Below are 23,168 nucleotides of genomic sequence, written 5' to 3'. Positions count from 1 at the left end.
TGGGATTCAAACCCACAATCTGTCGGTTGGAGAGCAGATATGCTACCCACTCAACCAACTAGGCTTGTTCACTCCCCTAATTTTTTCTTTAATCAACTGAACCCGCCATATCACCACTGCTTATTTTATTATACAGAGTTTTCTATAATTATTCTTTGCTTAATCTATTATAAATAGCAGTTTTTAAAGAATTTTTATCCTTCCATCATTCTGAAATAGTTCTTTCAAAATTAATCTACAGATATTTTATTAGACTGTTAGATGTAATTCTAAACAGATTTCAGATATGGTGAATCATCTCAAATTCAATACAACTGTGTAATATGTCATAGTTTTGCTGTTTCCATAGAAGAGTTGAGGACTCACATGTGTAGAGGCTTAAGTGCTGTGAGGACATCATGTCGGAGACTTAATGGATTGTATACAGCACTCAGAAAGGATTAAAACAGAATTTAATACTTCCTATATTTCGTCTCAGTCACTGAGACATCTTCAGGGATTACAAAAAAACTAATGTAACATAAAAACAAATACCACACAATACTAAGCCCAACCACGTGGGTGACATTAAAGTCCTATTTAGGTGGGGGTGCCATCTAAGGGCGGTTGTAGGTGGCCTGGAATCTAAGATCGGACCTCTGGTGATAAATGTTTCCCAAATCTTAGGAAGCTTAATGCAACCGTATTTATTAAGATATGTTTGATTTTTGAGAGCTTCTGCTGATTCAAAGAATAGTCTATCTTTTTTGAATTTGCTGTGGTGGAGCATGGTGGTTTTTTTCCATGAGATCCTGTGGGATGTATCCAAGACATGGTCAGCCAGGCCTGACTGAACATAGTGGTGGTTGCAGATGTATGACTTGTGTTCCTCGAGGCAGATGGTTGCTGATTTGCCTGTCTGTCCAAAGTATGCCAGCTTACAGGAACAGGGTACTTTATAAACTCCAGGCACTGAGACAGGAGGGAGCTGATCTTTTGTAGAATGGATAAGGGTAGCAAGTTTGCAGTGGGGCTTGAATGCTGTGTGTGTGTAGGTTGTACTTTTTTAAAATCTTGGCTATTTTTTTCGGATGTGCCACGGATGTAGGGTATAGTGATTGCACTATACCCTAATCACATCCTCAACACTTTCTCAGCCAATGGCTACCCCCCAAAAAATCCAAAAAATATTAGAACCTACAAACCACAGATCCCCTTCCACCCCCCCACACAACAAGGATTACTCTAAATCCATCACCATTCCCTACATCCGAGGCACCTTGGAAAAGATTACCAAAATCTTAAAAAAACATGACCTGACCTCCTGTTACAAACCTTACAGAAAAATGGCATCCCTTATCCGCTCCACTAAAGACCAACCACTTCCCCTAGACCTACCTGGTGTTTACCAGGTCCCTTGCAGTTGTAAACTGTCTTACTTTGGCCAAACAAGCAGGACAGCGAATATCAGAATTTCGGAACACAAGGACTACATCCGTTTTCACAAATACAGTCATTCTGGGCTTGCGGACCATGCTCTGGATACACGCCACAGAATACGGTGGAAGAAAGCTACAGTGATACACCGTAGCAAATACAAATTTGAAAGACTCTTTATGGAATCAGTCTCAGCCCTAAGAAATTCTCCAAACCTCAACAAATTTGGTTGTATGCGACTGCCCCAAATTTGGGAGGCCTACATCAGCAGACCTTCAGCCCAACGGCCAAGAACACCTACTTAGCCCGCTAGAGGGCACCATCAGGACTGTTAGGAGAACAATAGCTTCATCTCTTCATTCCCTCTTTCTGTGTTGTAGTGCCTACGTGCACGTAACTTTTTTGTAAGTTCCTTTAGAAGATGGCAACGTGGTGTTGCCGAAATATCGGAAAATATTTATTAAAGTTTAATTTAATTTATATCCTTAACTACGTTGTTCTATTCCTTAAGTGTTTTAATAATGCATAACCAACATATAAGCCTGTCTACGAGAATCCTAATGTTGTGTATGTGGTCAAGCTCAGTTGTGGGCTTTCTTGGTAAGAGTTTTAATAATGCCATATTGCTCAGTGGGGGGAGGGGGTTGAATGTATCTGCCTGTGTGCATGGGTTTTCTATATACAGTGAAGGAAAGTGTACTGTTAGGAAGGCGTGTAACTAAGGTGTCTAGGAATTAATCTTCGAGAGCGCTCTACCTACATCCTGCTAGAACACGACCCCACAAAAACACAACTTAAAAAATAAAAAAACTTACTTAAATAAGTATCTTCCTGGGTCCCCAGACATCATAAAAAAACTCAAACCTTTATGTCTCCCCTGCGAATATACAGTTTACCAAAAATCCACAAACCCAATTTCAGAGAGTTCAGAGAGTTGGCCAGCTGTCAAAACAGCTGGCCAACTCTCTGAACCCCCCCCCACTAGACTTTCCACATCCTATATAAAAAACTCTACCCATTTTAAAACCCTCATAGAAAATTTAACCTTAAATATCACAGACATATTGGTAAGCTTTGACATCTCATCATTAGTTACCAATATTCCCTTAATTGATACCTTAACACTCTTAGAAAACGTTTTTCTTTCTGACATCATAGATCTCTTTCCTTTGCCATCAATTCTGGTTATTTTTCTTGGAAGAACAAAATCTACAAGCAGATAGAGGGAACCACCATGGGTTCGCCCCTCTTACCCCCTCTTGCCAATTTTTATGTGGAAGATTTTGAAAAAGAGCCATAGACTCAGCCCCTCTCAAACCTTCTATCTGGCTAAGATATGTAGATGATGTGTTCTCTATTTGGCCTCATGGCCCAGACACACTGGACTCCTTCCTCAGTCATCTCAACAGCCTACATCCGAGAATCCAGTTAACAATGGAAAAGGAAAAGAACAATTGTTTACCCTTCCTAGACACCTTAATTACATGCCTTCCTAATGGTACACTTTCCTTCACTGTTTATAGAAACCCATGCACACAGGCAGATACATTCACAAACTCTCCCACCACCACCCCACTCAACAATATGCCATTATTAAATCTCTTATCAAGAGAGCCCACGATCTTTGTTCCAGTGGAACCGTCCTTACAACTGAGCATGACCACATACACAACACTTTTCTCTCCAATGGCTGCAGTGATCACAGTATTAAAAAAATACTCAAATCCTTCCCCATTTCCCGGTCTTCTCCTCAGAAAGAGTTTAGAAATGCCATCACCATACCTTACATCTGTGGCACATCCGAAAAAGATTTCTGTAAGCTGACGTACTTTGGACAGACAGGCAGATCAGCAACCATCTGCCTCGAGGAACACAAGTCATACATCTGCAACCACTACTATGGTCAGCCAGGCTTGACTGACCATATCTTGGATACAACCCACAGAATCTCATTGAAAAAAACCACCATGCTTCACTACAGCAAATTCAAAAAAGAGAGACTATTCTTAGAATCAGCAGAAGCTCTCAGGAATCAACCAAATCTTAACAAATATGGTTGCATTAAGCTTCCTAAGATTTGGGAAATACTTATCACCAGAGGTCCCACTTTACATTCCAGGCCACTTACAACCGCCTTTAGAGGGCACTCCACCTAGTTGGGACTTTAGTGTCACTCATGTGGTTGGGCTTAGTATTGTTTGTAGTTTGTTTATATGTTACATTATTTTTTTTTGTAATCCCTGAAGATGTCTCATTGACTGAGACAAAATATAGCAAGAAGTAAATTCTGTTTTAATCCTTTCTGAGTGCTGTATACAATCCGTTAAGCCTCCAACATGAAGTTGAGGACTCAAGATGGTGAAAATGATCAGTATTGACAGTTCTGAAACTGATGAGAATTTTAAATATGGCAAAATTTTGAAATTTTTTCTGTTCAAATATTACTAAAATCAAACAAGTCTAATAATAATAATCATCTCTGTCATGTCAGATTGGTCATGGCCAAGTAACTCAGCTTCTTAGGAATCTGATTATTGCTTACAACAGAGTGGCTAATCTTATCTGCATCGTTTGTGATGTCTGAGAACTGCATGTGCTCTTCAGGCAACTTTGCCTGTTTTGCAGTATGAGACCTCCAGAAGGGGAAACCATACCACCTCCATATGACACTAACTGACTCACCTTCAAATGAAAAGTTTTGATAAAAGTTCTTTCCATCTCAGATAGGATTTGCAGGTCTTTCCAACCAAAAGGAATCATAAATACTGAACGAGTTATGGAGGCTCAGGTACTGATAATATGATTACTTAAATCTTTTACTGAGACAAAAGTAATAAAATAAATTAAGATGTCATGCTAATACAATAATCAGTATAAAACAGATTTACCACTGTTCTACTTAAAAGTAATAAACAGATAAACAAAAGAACTGAAAGTTAATAAATAATTTTAACGTTGTAAAAAATTATCATATTAGATAAGTTTAAACATTAGGATATAATAACTATTTCAACAAAGTAGATCATAGTGATGAATATTTCAAGTGAATGTTCACAAATTAATGAAATAATACAAATAATACAATACAATAACCAATACAAAATATATTTATCACTATTATACTTAAAAGTAGTTAAACAAAATAATTTAAAGTTAATATACAATTATAACAAGAAAAGGTTACTGCTAAAAAAGGATACACGTGTAATTATAAAATGGGTGATTATGGGAAGCTCTGTAGTCAACTAGCATTAATATGTTGGGTAGATGAGTTGTGCAGAAAAGATGCTGACAGTACATGGAAATTCATAAGGCAGTATATTCCATTCCAAGGGTTGGGCAAGTAAATAGAGTAGGAGTGAAATGGATGAACAGAGAAATCAAGTAAGTTGTGTTGAAAAGAAAAGGTTATGGAGAAGGTAAAAGACAGCTGGTGGTGATCAGATCCATGAAGAATATAAATTGCAGGCTAGGAAGGTGATAAGCATGGTAAAGAAGGAAAAGTGAAATATGAGAGGCGATTGGCTGATTAGGTCAAGGTTAATTCAAAGGAATTCTTCCACTATATGCACGACATATTAACCAGAACTATTAGGTATGTTTAGAAGGGAAGAGAGGAAGAGTGAGAGAGAGAAATTATCCTGTGTGCTTCTGGATGTATACTGACTAATGTCCTGCTGCCAGAAGGAAGGCAAACTGCTCTCTTTCTGCTGCTGCTGGATATATATATATCCTGTAATCAATTGCCTTTCAATTTCTTATTGGCTGTCTAGAAGTGGTCAGCTGGTCCAAAAGCATCCCATCGATAATTTGGTATTCTTGAGTAGCTGTCTATTTTGATATTACAGTGATTCTTGGTGGCTTGGCTATTTCCTTAGACTTTCTCATAAACTAGTATTTAGTTTTGTAAATAAATGGATGTGTGTGTTTCCAGATGATTCCATTGGTTTGGAAGGGCATGATCTATGAATCTGAATTCATTGCATTTTAAAGAACTTTTGAGGGAGCTCTCTTTATTAATGTCTATGATCAACAAGGAAGTTTACTTGAGTCTCTATTATTTGCCACATCTTTACTTTCATTGTTATTTACCCATGTACACTTTCTGAATCATTGTCTGTTGAGTTTCATTGTCTGAATCATTGACTGCATAAATTGCACCGATATGCAATTTATGCAGTCAACTGCATAAATTGCATATCAGTGCTTCTGCTTTAATTTGCAAGGCATTTGATAACATTGAATTTCATAGACTTATGATACTATAAGTCTTTCATTCTTTTCTCATATTAAATTATTTATTTTATTTTTTTTACGAATGATGTTCTAGCAAATAAATCTGATGTTTTATTTGCTAGAACCTCACTGATGATTTTTTATATATTTTAACTCACATTATACCAAGTTCTTCACTGTCTTATTCTAAAACTGAAATTTTGGTTTGGCAAACATGGTTGGGTTCTTATTTAAATAAAGTTTTTAATTCAGTTCAAACATATAATTTTCTTATTAGGTTTTCTTGCATCTGCAAGTTACTGCTCTTTTCTAGGATGGATTGAAATTAGCCAGAGACTGTTATTCCTAATCATTTGATAACACTAAGTTGTCAGGTGAAAAATACATATTGTATGCTTAAATTTAATAACACAACACCTGAAAATTATTTACTTAGCTATAGTACAATAATACATAAGTAGTAATTAAGGTTATCAAATCCAAATGTGACAAAGCTAGACATTTTTTTTTTTTATGGAGGCATGAACATGTTTTATGAAAAAAGAGTTAAATCTAAGCAGGGTGAAACAAGGTATATTTTTCTTTCATGGAAATATGGAAAGTCTTTTATGCAAAAAAAAAAAAAAAAAAAGGTTAGAGGAGGTTTTCCCTAGTTTATTGCTTTGCTAATTCACCAGGTCAAAGCAGATTTGCTTAAATGTCTTAAATCAATCTTCCATACCAACTGGTACTTTGTGGAAAGTATAGCATGATAAAGTTTATTTTCATATTAAAAAAAAAAAAAAGCTATTTATTAGATTCTTTTTGTGTGTTTACATGACTCAAGCAAAACTGGAATGTAAAGATGAATGCCTGATAAGGGACACCATTCCTATATAAATCATGGTATTTTTTTTATTTATTATTATTATTTTTTGCTATGGAATGTGATATTTTAAGGAGATAGCTTCTATACACCTATATAGGCCTAATCAGAAATTGCTAATTGCATCTGGAAGGAACAGCAAATTTTAGTTTTCCATAGAGAAAGTCAAACTTGACAAGAATGATATCCTGTGCAAGATATCACTTTCTGTCCCTTTCCAAAAATATTTTTTTCATACTGCGTTGTATTAAAAAAAATATATATATTTGCTGTGTGCCTCATCCTTTGGAGTGAGTAGAGGGAGTGTGTATGAATTTGATTTTTTTCATGAGGACAGGAACATGATATCATACCAACATTAACTGAAAAAATGGAAAACCAGCTAAAATCTGGAAAACATGTCAAAATTGGAGATGTTAATCTCAGCTCTTTGCTTTATACGGATGATGTTATACTTCTAAATAAATCTGCTACAAGTCTGCAAGATTCTCTGACTAAATTGAATAACTGTTGTAATAGATATGGTATGAAGGTCAGCATTAAAAAGACAAAGACAATGAAAATAGCAGAAACATTGAAAATATCATAATTAAAAAAATAAAAATATCAACTGCATTGTGAATGGATAACTTATCCTTTATCCAAGTGTGAGCAAACAAAGTTTGGGTGGCACACCAATTGGCAATTCCTATAGGTGGAGATGACCTGCTAATGCTTCTGCCTGATATCTCGACTTGGGCCTGGCTCCCACTGAAGAGACCTCAATGAAGGTCGAAACCGGTCTGGGTAGTGGCCCTTCCCTTAATGCATAACATTAGACATATCCGCAAGGAAATGTGTTTTGCATTATAGGAGATACTAGGATAGGAGTGTTGGTAGCTTGCTCCACCTTTGCAACGAGTTGCCCTGGTGTGTACCACCTTAACCCAGTCCTGAAGATACTTTCAGGTGCAAACTTTGTTTGCTCACACTTGGATAAAGGATTAAACTAAATTTATTATACTCTAACCAAGTGGAAAATAAACTTTCAACATCTTTCTCTAAATCCAGAGTAATTTATTAAAAAAGGGTGGCACACCAATTGGCAATTCCTATAGGTGGAGATGACCTGCTAATGCTTCTGCCTGATATCTCGACTTGGGCCTGGCTCCCACTGAAGAGACCTCAATGAAGGTCGAAACCGGTCTGGGTAGTGGCCCTTCCCTTAATGCATAACATTAGACATATCCGCAAGGAAATGTGTTTTGCATTATAGGAGATACTAGGATAGGATTGTTGGTAGCTTGCTCCACCTTTGCAACGAGTTGCCCTGGTGTGTACCACCTTAACCCAGTCCTGAAGATACTTTTAGGCGCAAACTTTGTTTGCTCACACTTGGATAAAGGATTAAACTAAATTTATTATACGGTAAGTTAAATATGGAAATAGACAACAGAATCAACAAATCTGGTATGGCAAGAAGTCAACTGAATAAATTTATATGGAATAAGAGAGAAATTAGCCAAAACACTAAATTAGCTGTATATACAAGACAGTATTTAAACCAATTTTAACTTACAGATCTGAGAGCTGGGTTAGAAGTAAAACACTTGACCAAAGACTAGAGACTGCAGATATGAGAGTTCTGGGAAAGATTTAGGGCATGAACAGATGGCATCAATGGCAATATCATATCATATTAAAAACGAGGATATTAGGAAAGAGCTTGATATTGTCAGCATCCAGGAATGCATTAGCAGAGCTAATCTCAGTTGGCATGGTCACTTAAGCAGAATGGGAGAGGAAAGATTAGCAAACCAAGTGTTCTCTGCCAGGTTGGCAGGAAAAAGATCCAAAGGAAGACTAAGATATAGGTGGATTGATACAGTAAAAAGTGCCTTAGAAGACAGAAATATAAGACCTGATAATATTGGAGTCTTGACATTTACCAGACTGATTTGGAGGAAATTTGTAGATAGAAGTTAGTGATGTAAATTTCTCATGTAGTACTATCATATCCTGTACATCCCCTTGAGGATATACAGGGTGTTCGGGATAAATTTGACATATTTATAATTAATTATATTTTTCCGTAAGTTACATGTATTAACACACACTTCTCTTCATTTAAAAGTTTGGACCCTTCTTCATTCATATACAAGATGTCAGAAAGGATGGATAGCTGGAACCCACCTGAATCATGGAAGAGAATAACTTGTATCATGATGATTCGTGCCCGCCATCAAAATAAGGATATTACGACTGCTGCCCAATGCTCCCTGAATACAGTAAAAACAATCAGGCATGAACTAGAGACTTGCAATGGTGACTACGAGGATGTAGCAAGAAGAAAGATCCCTAGCAGACGATCTGATTGCGTTCGTACAGCAGAATTCCTCGCAAATCTGCAGGAACAGGTGTTGAAGAACCCTGGCATTGGAATTCGGGCTTTGTTCGTGGAGTTGCTAACTGTAGTCAAGCCCTGGATAACAAGGGTAGCCAATGGTAGGCCGTATGTATGGCAGCAGGATTCGGCCCCATGCCACACCTCTGGGAAAAGTCAAAAATGGTTGTCTGAAAATTTCTACGACTTCACCAGTCCAAATGTTTGGCCTCCAAACTCCCCAGACCTTAACCCCATGGATTATTTTGTATGGGGCGCAGTTGAAAAAGACACCAATCGCACTTCCAGTAATACAAAAGCCCAGTTAATGGATAAAATTAAAACAGTTTTTGCGGCCCTTCCCAGGGAGACTGTAGCATCAGCTTGTTCGAGGTTCCGAAGCAGAATTGAAGCTGTGATCGATGCTAATGGTGGTTATTTTGAGTAAATCTTGTTGATAGTATTGTAATTAACTCTGCCTGTAATGTTTTTTTGTCAATTCATTAAATTTAATAGATACAAAGAAGATTTTCTTTTTCCTTACGAAACTGTCAAATTTATCCCGAACACCCTGTATATTTATATATATAAATGGTTTATATATTTATTCCAGATAAATATATATTTGCCATCTTTACTAAATTTTGTACCTAAATAGTTAAATTTTGTAGCCCGTTCTGATTTCCATTTTCTTGCCTGTTTCTGTTCAGTTTGATTTCATTTTCAATGAGGTTAAAATATATGGTCCTATAATCTGTCCTAAAATATACTTGTTCTGCAACAAGTTTTTTCTTGAGTGTGCTTGAATAGATATTTTCTATACCAACCACATCCTGGATTCTGAAGTTTAGCTACTGCAAAACCTAAAATTAAATGTATAAGTAAAAATAACATATTTTTTAAAAAAAAAAACCCTACCTGGATTTAAAGACACTTAAACATCATTAATACTGAAAGGAAAACTAAATTTTTGCCATTACTTTTATAGAATTGAGGATTTCATAATGCCTCAATTTTACACTAACACCAGAAATTTTTACACTAACCAGACACATTTTCTGATAAAACAAATTGCATGAGTGAAGCAAATGATTCATCTGTTCCAGTTAGCCATGCTTCTTGAAGAGAATGATCCATCTGGAGAGCAAGATAGGGTTCTAGTTCTGTTTTCTCTGTAATCATCTGATTAAAAAGGAGTGAAAAGTTTTTAATAAAATATTAACTATAAGATTTTTTAATATAAGATTTTAATATAACATTAAGTTTTAAATCTCTTCTCAGTTATTAAAATATTTTAATGATGTAAAAAAATTGACTTGAAATATAGGAAAAAAACAATCATTGTCAGGCAAATAACATGTATATTATCACAATAAAAAATATCAAAATATGAAAAACGGGAAACTTTATTCCAAAATATTTGTGCAAAATTTACATAGTCATTTTCAAATGGTTTTAAATTCCATGGAGGGATAACAAAGACCCCCCCCCCCCACAATTTTTGTAATTTCATTCTCCTACCCTAAAAACTTGTAATCACATGAGGTATGCTTATAATCACAAACATGCTCCAATACTACTGTGATCCAAAGGTTTTCAAAATTTGTCATTTTTACTTTAACTGTATATTAAATGATACTTTAAAAAGATAATTTAGCAAAACATAAACCATAGTGTTCAATGGTCTTAATAAATTTCTCTCTAAAAACAGTTTTTTTTTTTTTCTCGCTCTCTATGATCGACAAGCTAAGTTGTTGGTGGCGGAAAAAATCATAATGTCTGATCACAACTTATAGGTTCCATACTATAGGCCAGGAATTCCACAGATGACCTTGAAGACATGCATCAGCAAATTAGTACAATGAGTGCAGGTTGGGTGATTATCATGGGAGATTTCAAATGTAATAGGCATTAGTGAGACTTGGCTGACAGCAGATGATGTATTTACAGGGATAAAATGTGAAGGGTTAAGTATTTTCAGGGAAGATAGAGAAGACAGGATGGGAGTAGGGGTACTGATGATGATAATGGATGTATTGCAGCCAAAAACAAATGGGAGATAGGCAGGAGGGTGGCCATTCATTTGAAGCAGTCTGGTGCAAGATCATGGCCAGTAAGACAAAATATACAGCCGATCGTTGCATTAGGCCAGGGAATGCCACAGATGATCTGTAAGATAGGCATTGGCAAATTAGTACAACAAGTGTGCAGATCTAGATTACTATGAGGGAATTTCAACTATGGAGATAAAGACAGAAAGGAAAAAAAAAAAAAAAATCACATGGCAGGAAGGAAATGGAATTTATATACCTACTAAGTGATAATTACTTGAGGCAGCATGTGATATAGGGGGATTAGGGGTGTGAGAGTACTGGACTCAAATGATTAGAGGAGCTATCCATAACTAAGGTGGCTACACTGCCTCTGACTGGTGAACGTGACCACGTGGTTTTGACTTGGGAGATCATATAACACGAGAAATATTCTGTCAAGAAGCGGGGGGGGTATAGCGGGGGGGGGGGGGTATATGTAGAACTACAAGGCAGGTGAATACATCAAGCTTAGGAGGAAGCCTGAATCTGTGCCATGGCATAAAAATGGCAGGGAATGATGTTAAAAAAGGATAGTGGTGCATGGGAGATAGTTAACGGGCATATAAAGGAAGCAATATTAAATTGTATAATTAAGATATAGAGGGTTAATCAGGTAGCAGTTAGATGGATGAGTAATATCATTAAGCATGAGCTGCAGAAGAAGAAAATGCTGTGGAGGGTATATAAGGAGAAAGGTGACCAGCAAACTCATGACCAGTGCAAAATCAGGCAAGAAAGGAAAGTAAGAGCTGATCAGATTATGAGAAAACTCTAGCCAAGCAAGCCAAAGGAAATCCCAAAGAGTTCTTTCATTATGTAGCAAGTAAAAGGAAGAATTACTATGGAAGATTAACCTTAATGAGTGCTGATGGTGATGAGGTGACAGAAGCAGATAAAACAGTTGAGTTACTGAGTGGCCACTTTGCACAGCTATATCATCCAAGTGAGGTTACTGCTGTAAACATATGTTAGAAAAGAGGCAGATGAATTGGAGGTTCTTAGGATACTGCAGCACCTTAATGTAAATACAGCTGTGGGATTAGATGGGATATCAGTGCGGGTTTTGTGAGAATGTGAGAAGGAACTGGCAATACCTCTAGGCTTTTTAAGTCTTAGCTCTAGAAGACTTCCAAGGGAGTGTGGAAAGAGGGCAAAATAATTCCCTTGAATAAGGGAGGATATAAGACTGCAGTAGCAAATAAAGACCAATCAGAATCTCAGGCATGGTAGTAAAAGTACTAGAAATATTGGTCAAAAAGAGAATTCAAAAATTGGTGGATAAGAATATGATACTGTGTGAGGGACAACATGGCTCTGTGAAGGGTTGGTCATGCCTTAATAATTCATCAACTTTTTATAATGAAGTAAGAGCTGATCTGGATACAGGATATGGCTACGGCGATTCTGCTGGATTATGCAAAGGCATTTGATAGAATAATACCACAGAGAGCTCTGTTATGCAAATAAGAACAAATGGGGATGGGTACAACAGTGGTCTTGTGGATAAGAAGGTGGCTGCTGGGCAGATTGCAAAAAAAAAAAAAAAAAAAAAAAGAAGGGTAGTGTATGGAGGGGCAAAATTAAGGCAAAAACAGGTGACTAGTGGTGTGTCACAAGGTTCACTGCTGGGACCACTACTGTTTAATTTCTACATAAATAATATAGGAAATAACCTGAAAGGAAATATTTGAAAAATTTCCTGAAAGGTAATAGTTTAATCAAGGCAATGTGAAGAGTTTGCAGAATGATTTAAATAGGCTGTCAGTATGAGCAAAAGACAATGGGTGTCGGATTAATGTGGAGAAATGTCAAGTTATGCATTTTGGTATAAATAGATTACAAGCTGTGTACCATATTGATGGAAATGTACTCCAGGAAATAAATGAAACTAGAGATTTAGAGGGTAGTGGTAGTAGACAAAGTTTAGAAGATATATTGCTAAAGTTGCTAAAGTAGCTCATAAAATTACTTGGCTCTTGAAGAATACATTAAAAAGTAGAGATAAGTAAGTTATTATTCCACTTCATAAGGCCTTGATGCATTGACCTGTGGATTACTGTTCTCAGGTCTTGCTTCCTGGGTTTATTGGAAATGAGGAAGTGGTGGAGAAGATTCAGAGGTGAGCAACCAAAATGGTGAGTGGTGTGAATGTTCCCCTTGAGGATAGGTTGGTTGGGGGTGTGTGGACTGTAGAAGTTGGTTGATTGGAGAAAAAGAGGGGATATGAGATAGAAACATTAAGTTACTTAAAGGGTTTTATAAGATTGATGCAGGGGAAATGATTCAGCACTTAGCTAGAGGGGCCAGAACAAGTGGCTATTCCTCGAAGATGAATAAAGGTGTGGTTAGTAGAGGTGTGAGAACTAGATTTTTTGCTTGGAGAGTTGTGAATGAATGGAATGAGTTGTGAGTCCCTTGTCTGTTAATGGGTTCAAGGAGAAGTATGGTATATTGTGTGGATAGTTTGGGTCTCCTGCAATGAGTCTTTGGACTCCATGGAGGTTCCTGTACAATAATAACTTTCTCGATGCTGCCAAAGCCCATGCAAAGTGTCTCTAATGTAAAATTGCAAGAATAATGAAATGTACACTTATTAGGTGAAAAACACTTGGATCTAATTTTCATCTATCACATGTGGAACATTTACAAGGTGTCCCAAAATTCACGCAAGAAGTAATTTTGATAGAAAACACAGGTTTTTAATTAAAAATTGTAATTTCTTATTGATTCATAAAGTATACAGTATAGGAATATGCATGGAATAGCATATCAGGTAAATGGCCTCCACGGCTTTTCTGGCACATACGCACTCTTTTGTCAAAATTTTCCATGACCGTTTTGCATAAATGTGGCTGAATTTCGTTGATACAGAGCTCAATTTCCTCCTTCAAGGCCTGGGTGGTCGTGGGCTTGTTGGCATAAACCTTAGACTTCAAAAAACCCCAGAGAAAAAAGTCCAACGGCGTTAAGTCATATGATCTGGGCGGCCAATTCTGATCACCAAAACGAGAATTTCACGACCAGGAAATGACTCATGCAGTAATTGAATTGTTTCTTGGGCTGTATGGCATGTGGCACCGTCTTGTTGAAACCACATGTCGTTCACATCCATATCTTGCAATTTAGGCACAAAAAACTGGATTATCATGTCGCGATAGCGAGCACCATTAACTGTTATTGCCTTACCAGCCACATTTTTGAAGAAGAATGGACCGATGATGCCTCTGGCCCAAAATCCGCACCAAACAGTGACACGTTGTGGATGCATTTGTTTCTCAACAATCACTCGTGGATTTTCTGAACCCCAAATGCGACAATTTTGTCGATTAACGAAGCCATCAAGATGAAAATGAGCCTCATCGCTGAAGATGATTTTGTTCGAAAAATAAGCATCCACTTGTTGTTCCATAATCCATTCAACAAACTCTCTTCGCTGTGAGTGGTCATTTTTAATAACCCTGAACTGTCAGCTGTCTTCAACGGAGGCGGTTTTTTTTTTTTTTTTCCCCACATGGAAACTCCGGGTTTTCATCCTGTAGAATAGGCAAACCGGTCCTGTGAACACACGCATCTACAGACACATGACACACTGGGAGGCAAAGAGCTAACCACCTTATCGTCGAGTTACGGTTGCAAAGTCCAATAATAGATGGAAAGTAGTGGGCGCTAAGTGCTTGTTAGAACCACTGATGATGACAATTTCTAAGTCAAAAGTTATTTCCAGTAGCAGAAAAAGTTGTTGTTTGGAAATTTTTAAGAAAAAACAAAAAACAACACAACTGAACTTTCTTTTTGTTGCACACATGTAAACATATCTCTGATATCCAATCAGAGATATCTGGACTAAGGCTATCACTAATTAAGCAGCCCGCAGTGAAGAAACAGCTCAACAAGTGCCACTATCTCGTGGTCTCTAACCCACACTATTTCAGACATTAAAAAAGGGTTCCAGATCATGGGATGGTGGCATTTGTGCTGTCTCTTCACTGTGGACTGCTTAATTAGTGTCGATTTTCTTGAGTTTACAGGACGAAAAACCAGACTTTCCGGGAAAATATACCCACTTTCCCGTGCCAGAGATTGACTAACTCGGGAACCGGTCGGAAAAAGTCTGAGAAAAAGTTCCTATAGTCGGCGACTAGACTTGAACTTAGTTTATCTTCGGGAAGTTTAGCGCTGAGTAGTGTAAACACCACTTTCACACACAGGCTATGTCTCTGCCTGTGTGTGAAAGTGGTGTTTACACTAATTATTTTGCCCTCTTTGCACTGCCATTCCATGGCAGTGCAAAGAGGGCAAAATAATTCCCTTCTATAAATAAGGGAGGTTCTAAGATTGCAGCAGCAAATTATAGACGCGAGTGTATCAGAATTGTGTAAAAGCAGTGGAAAAATTGGTCACAGAGAGAATTTAATAATGAATTGATAAGAATATTACACTCTATAAGAGAAAACATGGCTTTGTGAGAAATGCTTCTTCTTTTAATTTCCCCTTCGCATTTACCATCATTTCTAATTCTAGACCCCAATAAATCATCCTTCAACTATTTCTAGTTTATCTCCCCTCTATTATAAATTCATTTAAATTGCCAGAAGCCATCGCTTTTGTTTCATTGATGTTTAAATTAAGCCTGACTTTGTTACTTTCCGTATTAACCAATAGAATCAGCCCCTCAAGATCTTACTTAGTTTCTGCTATTTTGACGTCTCTGCCCTCTTTACGAACGTCCCAATCAATGACACAATCCTTCTCCTACAAAACAAATTCCCTCCAGATATCACGGCGCTTTTTGCGCATGTATTACGGTCGGGTTATTTTGTATGGCAAAACACCTTCTACTTACAAAAAGAAGGCACAGCCATGGGCTCGCCATTATCCCCCCCTATTGCTAACTTTTACATGGAACATTTTGAGCAACTTGCCCTAGATTCCTCCCCTCTAAAACCAAAAGTCTGGCTTAGATACGTTGACGATGTTTTCACGATCTGGTCCCATGGCTGCCAGGCATTAGACACATTCCTTAGCCACCTATACAAACAACACAAACGCATACAGTTCACAATTGAAATTGAAAAAACAACACACTTCCGTTTCTAGATACACTTGTCACACGTCTTCCCTTGGGCAATCTTTCGTTCACTGTTTACCGAAAACCGACACATAAACTCCTACCACCACCCAACACAAAAACTAGGTGTCATCAACACGCTAAAAAACAGAGCTCAGACGATTTGTTCCAGTGAACAGGCACTGAAAGACGAGTTTAAAATTATCAGTAATAACCTACAAAAAAACGGATACAGCCAAAATACTATAAACAAAATTCTCTACAAAACCACAATAAAAAACAAAGACAAACCAGACTACAGTAAAACTATAACCATTCCCTACATTAAAGGAATATCAGACAAAATAAACAGAGTACTACAAAAGTACAATCTCAAAGCCACCTTTAAACCTCCTGCAAAATTAAAAAACTTACTCAACTCATCCAAAGACCCACTCCCTCCACTAGCTCACCCTGGAGTATACCGGATTTATTGTACTTGCAACATACTATATATAGGAGAAACAGGACGCACTATTCCTATTAGACAAAAAGAACATAAACGACACATTAAATATAATAATTATGGTGAAGCTGGCCTTTCTGATCATGCCCTGAATACCTTACACAGAATTGACTGGAAAACCACCAGCTGTCTACATCACACTAGAACATGGTATGAACGGAAATTCAAGGAAGCCTGCGAGATTATCAGCAACCACCCCAATCTGAACAACAATGATGGTTTAAAAATCCCAAACATATGGAAGGTATATATTCGACCTTCCTCACCAAGAACAACTATAAACAGGACTGTAGAAAATCCAGTATTGTAAATAAAAAATAGGAATTGTAATACTAAAAATAGGACACCAATTGTTTCTGAAAGAAAACCATCTAAAAGAATGTTTATTCCTGTCATTGTAAATATAGAATTTAGCTTGATGTAAAAAATGTTTATTTTATTTTATTATTATTTTTTTATTTTATTCACCAGAGGTTATGCCAGTAGAATAACATGTGATCAAATCATTGTTTCTCTAGCTTACAGTTAATGATGTAACTCAGCTTGTTCTGTATACTTATGTATCCTCCAGATGATGATCTTGATGTGAAGATCGAAACGTCGGGATAATAAAAAAGTTTTTTTTAACACAGTTGTAAATTCCATAAAAATTTTTAAAATGAATGCTGATCACCGTGTAACCCTAAAAGAAAGAATTTCTGCTATAAGGATTGTATCATTTGCATTTCTGAAATTATTTATTTTTCTGCCACCAATCCTAATTCCGGCTGGATCTTTGTCTAAATCAGTCATTCTCATAATATATTCCCTATAAATATTAAAAAGAGGTAGGTAGGTAGGTAGACAGTATACAACCCTGCCATATCCCTTTATCCACTCGAATACTGTTTCTCCAAAGACTGTTTTTACTGAAGATTCTTGGTTGTCATACAGCTCTCTTATCAAGAGAACTACAATCCATAGTCTGTTGTGATCCACGAAATCAAAAGATTTCTTATAATCATTAAAAGAGATGAATACTTCCTTCTGAAATTCTCTTGTTTTTTCCATAATCCATCTCATGTTTGCTATTTGTCCCTCGTTCCTCTACCTCTCCTGAAGTCTGCCTGCCTGCCTGCCTATTCTTGGCATTTGTTAGCCTGTTGTTAGCATTTCTCTATTCACATATGGCTTCAGCCATTGTTGAAACACTTTCAATATATGTTTACTGGCATGTAAAATTAAAGTGATGGTTTCTATAATTCTCACAATCTCTGGGATTTGATTTTTTTTTTTTTTTTTGAATTGGGATGAATACTGATGTTTTATATGTTTTACAATCTCTAGGATAGCATATTTTCTTCCAAACATGTTGACAAATTTCAGTCAATATAATCACTACTTCATCACCAGCTGGTCTCAATAATTCCACAGACATACGACCAGCTCCAGAAGCTTTTCCTTTAGGCAGCTCTTCCATTGCCGATATTGCTTCACTTTTCATTATCATAAGTTCCTCTTCCCATCTTTTTTTCTCTGCTGCTTTTTTCCATGAGACATTTTCCCAAATTAATTTTCACATCTCATGATCAAGAGATAAACTTCCCTGTATTATCATTATTTTTAAAAACAGATATCTCTTGTTGTACCCATAATGTTGCTTTCTTCAATTTCCTGGCACCTTTTGTTTAAATGTTTTTCACTATCTTTCCTAACCTAAATCTGGAAATCTGCACTCAGTTGTGTAATAATTTCTTTGTTTCTCCGAAGTTTCATTTCTCTTCTTTCCTCTGCTATTTGAATAGCTTCTTCTGAGAACCATTTACAATCTTTCTTTCTTTCTTGTTGCTTTATTTGGAGTCTTCTTTGCTGCTTCTATGAATGTACATTTTGTTTCTTTCCACAGTTCTTCTAATTCTCATCCTGTACATTATATTATTATGGCTATTAAGTGATACTTCTGAGGAGTCTAAGGAATCATCGAGGAGGGCACTCTACTCTGCAACTCTTCATCGCCATCATTTAATCCACCAACTACACAGAACACTACTGCCATCATCATCATCATCTACTGCCCACCACTACTAGTATTTTTTTGTCTGCAAATTGCTTGTCTGTAAACTGCAGGAAGATGAAAACCTACTTCCAGGCTTCCTTCTCCATTGGACTGATGGGTGCCATTGATCCAAGGGCGCTTAAGAACCGAATAGTTTTTTTATAAATGCGTAAAATTATATATATATATATATATATATAGATATTTATATATATACAGGGTGTCCCAAAATTCATGCAAGAAGTAATTTTTATAGAAAACACAGGTTTTTAATTAAAAATTGTAATTTCTTAGTGATTCATAAAGTATACAGTATACGGTTATGCATGGAATAGCATATCAGGTAAATGGCCTCCACGGCTTTGCTGGCACATACGCACTCTTTTGTCGAAATTTTCCATGACCGTTTTGCATAAATATGGCTGAATTTTGTTGATACAGAGCTCAATTTCCTCCTTCAAGGTGTGGGTGGTCGTGGGCTTGTTGGCATAAACCTTAGATTTCAAAAAACCCCAAAGAAAAAAGTCCAACGGCGTTAAGTCACATGATCTGGGCAGCCAATTCTGATCACCAAAACGGGAAATTACACGACCAGGAAATGACTCATGCAGTAATTGAATTGTTTCTCGGGCTGTATGGCATGTGGCACCGTCTTGTTGAAACCACATGTCGTCCATATCCATATCTTGCAATTTAGGCACAAAAAACTGGATTATCATGTCGCGATAGCGAACACCATTAACTGTTATTGCCTTACCAGCTGCATTTTTGAAGAAGAATGGACCAATGATGCCTCCAGCCCAAAATCCGTACCAAACAGTGACACGTTGTGGATGCATTTGTTTCTCAACAATCACTTGTGGATTTTCTGAACCCCAAATGCGACAATTTTGTCGATTAACGAAGCCATCAAGATGAAAATGAGCCTCATCGCTGAAGATGATTTTGTTCGAAAAATAAGCTCCACTTGTTGTTGTTCCATAATCCATTCAATGAACTCTTTTCGCTGTGTGTGGTCAGTAGGCTTCAGTTCTTGAGTCAATTGAACTTTGTAAGCATAAAGATGCAAATCTTTCGTGAGAATACACTGTAGAGAGCTTCTTGAAATGCCCAATTCAAGACCACGGTGCTGAATTGATGTTCCTGGACATCAATTCAGCACCGTGTTTCGATGTTTTCTGTTGAACGACTTGTTGAAGGACATCCAGAGTGTATACGATCACTATTTGATCCAGTTTCCTTGAATTTTTTAATTAATCTTTTCACAGTTGATGAAGTTAAATCACTATTTCAACCATATTTTGTACAAAAATTGCGAACTGTAGGTGCCAAACCTTCATTATTTTTAAAATATTGCTCAACAATGAAAATGTGTTGTTCTTTCGTGTAGCACTCCATTTTTAATAACCCTGAACTGTCAGCTGTCACGCTGTCTTTTTTTCTCATTGGCATCATTTTACCGCACAAATGGCACTAAATTGAAATCTTGCATGAATTTTGGGACACTCTTTATATGGAAAAAAAGAAGGTGTTACCAACTGGTCAGTTCCATAAGGAGGTAGTAGTTTCACTTTCTGGAAACTCAGGTTTTTTTTATCCTACAAACAGAAGATCTGGCTGAATTAATGGATAGTATCTCTGCTCTCGCCACAAATTGCGAATGAATGTTTTTAGGTTGTAGGTGAATTTCAATGCCTGGTGTGAGACCATTCTGCTTATCTGAAGCCTGAAGGCTTGAAAAGTTTCATGTTTCATTTCTATAGGGGTTTCCAAATTATGTAATCCTGAGACCACTCATAGTGCTGATACACTGTAAGTTTACCACCAATATTTGTGAGTGGGATTTGCCCAAAAAAACTCCGTTAATATGAGATCATAGAGTGTGGACAGTGACAATACTTGCACCTATGATGGACATGATAAGTAACAAGAAACATAGTCCTAGTTACATGTGGTCTGAGGGAGATGAGCCTGGTTCTGGAGAGGGTGGGGGAGGATTTGCTCCAAAGTAGAACTGGCTTTAAGAGGCTAATTATGAAACTTGGCTTTATTTATTTTTATCTCATCCACAAAGGTTATAAACCTGTGGTATTTATAGTATCATGGATGGATTAAGGATTAGATAATCTGGGAAACCTGCTCTAGAGACAAACAAATCCATTAAGTAGGGTGGTGGTAATCTTGGCTACTCAAAGACTAGACTACTCAAAGTAACTTGGTAATGAACTTATAACTGGGAAGTGGAGGAGGGAGAACTGAATATTTGAATGTTGCATGCACATACGAGATTAGTTTTCCTTTCCTGCACTTCAAACCAACCAATGCCCACACAAGAAGTGAGGCACAACTGGAACAACTGATAAGCAAAAGATGGCAGGTATGAACTGAGTACTGAATAAGGGAGAAGCCACTTAATTTTTTTTCCAAAGTGCTAAATACAGTCCAAAATTGCCTTGTTGGAGGAGGTACCCACTGCATTAGTAACACTTACGCAGAACAGCATGCACTTGCTTAGTTGAGAACAGAGGCTGAGAACAATGGCACACTCTGGAAATAACTCAGGGGTTCACTATTCTCAAAATTCTAACAATATAACTTTGTTGTAGAGCTAATCTCTTATTAAGATCACATGTGCTGCTATACAAAACTGATCTGCTGACTGTGTGAATTTAAGCTGATCCACTTTTCATTTGAGGTAATAATTCTTTTTGATGATATCATTACAATGAGGGTCAGCAAGAAAATTCTTTACAGACTAGCATGATGCTGAATCTGGTGTCAATTTATGCAAAACAATTCAAAACTGTTGAACTTGCCATGCTGGTGATTTTACAAGATAATTTTGTACAGTTTCTCTTGATGCATCAAGCTCTTAGCCAACAATTTCTAAGTAGTTCTGCAACCATGAACTTTTTAAGTCAGTCAAATTAGGCTGACTCTTTTAAGTATCTCTGCTTTGCAGACATTCTGGAGCTCTTAAGCTACAGCATCCCAAAGTCAACCTTAAAGTTAAACTTCAAAAAATTAAACAGTTTGGGCCACCCATTCTTAAAAAAAAAGTCACTTAAATATTACTCATAAATGACTTATTACATTTTGCTAGCAAAAGCAAGCTTTTTAATTTGGTAAGCAGTGCAGATATAATTATTTCATGAAGACAATTTTTTGCCATTTCTGTTTGAAATATCAAGTTTGACCAACAATCTACAAATGCTTCTGGCCCAAATTTGCCCAGCTATGGAATATTGCTCCCATATTTGGGGTGGGACACCAAAATCCTCTCTAAGATTGCTCGATTTTTATCCAGAAGAGGGCAATCTGGCTAATTAATGATCCATTTCTCACAGACCCGCTTCAATTCCTCTCTCTCATAGACATTCAATTTCTGCCTTATGCCTCTTCTACAGATACTTTCATGGACAGTGCTCTGCTGAAATGGTTATTATTCCTCCACTCTCCAAAATCATGAAAACAAGAGTCGCTGCTAACCAACACCCTTTTACAGTCCATTTTAAAACTCACTGAACCAACTTAACTGTCTCCTCTTTTATTCCATCTACTTCTGTCCTTTGGAACAGTCTCCCCCAACTCTGCCTTCCCCAAAAATTACAACCCTCAGCTGTGCAAGTAAAAATATGAACAGACTCCTCCTCTCTTCTATCCCTCTTGCCCATACATGACATTAGTGCCATACACTCTCCGATGTTTCAAGTTCCTTAGTACTGAGAGTTTTTGCTCTCTTAAGGTTTCTGCCTGGTCACTGACAAAAAAACCACTCAGTTTGAAATAGCTGTCAGGCCAGTGAAACGTTATCAAATTGGACCAATAGGAGGCAAATATATGGTTGTTATCATAGTGGGCATGTCTCCTATAAGGTCCGGCTAGGACAACTCATAAACACTGGCGAGTGTATTCCCGTAAGCTCTCTGGTCAAATTTCATATGAAACATTTATAGTTTCTGTATTCAGCTTTGAAATAATGCTGGATTTAATATCCACTTGCTTTTTATAATTTTACTTTTTTTTTTTTGACTGTTTTGGCTGCGGCATGCCCAAGATCAAACTCAAAGAAAAACTTCTCAGATAGTTTTAGCTACTCATTCTAAAATGAGTAGCTAAAACTATCTGAAATGAATAAAAATTGATTTAAGTATTCAAAATAAGTGATTTAGAATAAGTTGCACGAAAAGTACAAAGAGTATAGCAACCTGGATGGCTGAGATCCTGAACATTATTCAACAAAGTGCTAAAATTCCCAGAGACTTAGCCAGAAGCATAATAGTGTCTATTTGGCACACACTATGCAATCTCCTTTCTTAAAAATGGGCACTATTATACTTCTGGCAAAATCTCTGTTTCAATTCCATGTGATTTTTTGTTGTTATGCTCAACATGATAAAGGACCTAGCTGGCAAACAGCATAGAGGTGTGCAAACTGGATTCAGAAGGGGAAGAAGCTACACACAGAGTAAATATTTTCACCCAGTAGATCTCTGAGAAATGTTTAGAAACATTTGTCATGCATATTGTTGATTTATATTTAAAAAGGCTTTTCCATTCAGTTGTCAGGTAAAATTTATGGAATATT

The 23,168-nt window shown here is 37.0% G+C and overlaps 1 protein-coding gene across 1 annotated transcript in view; it reads right to left on the bottom strand.

Moving 5' to 3' along the window:
- The window catches only part of LOC150101845 (3'-5' RNA helicase YTHDC2-like), a 503,757-nt gene that overhangs the window by 292,677 nt on the left and 187,912 nt on the right, over positions 1 to 23,168 (bottom strand). Inside the window, exon 11 of the mRNA XM_090400932.1 lies at positions 9,926 to 10,061. Coding sequence (XP_090257058.1) covers positions 9,926 to 10,061 — 136 coding nt within the window. The remainder of the gene's footprint in view (positions 1 to 9,925; positions 10,062 to 23,168) is intronic.

Source organism: Typopeltis vanoorti, chromosome 11, assembly GCF_054136105.1.
Source record: "Typopeltis vanoorti isolate ZY-2024b chromosome 11, IOZ_Tvanoo_1.0, whole genome shotgun sequence".
NCBI lineage: Eukaryota > Metazoa > Arthropoda > Arachnida > Uropygi > Thelyphonidae > Typopeltis > Typopeltis vanoorti.
This window is presented reverse-complemented; position numbering and strand designations above follow the sequence as displayed.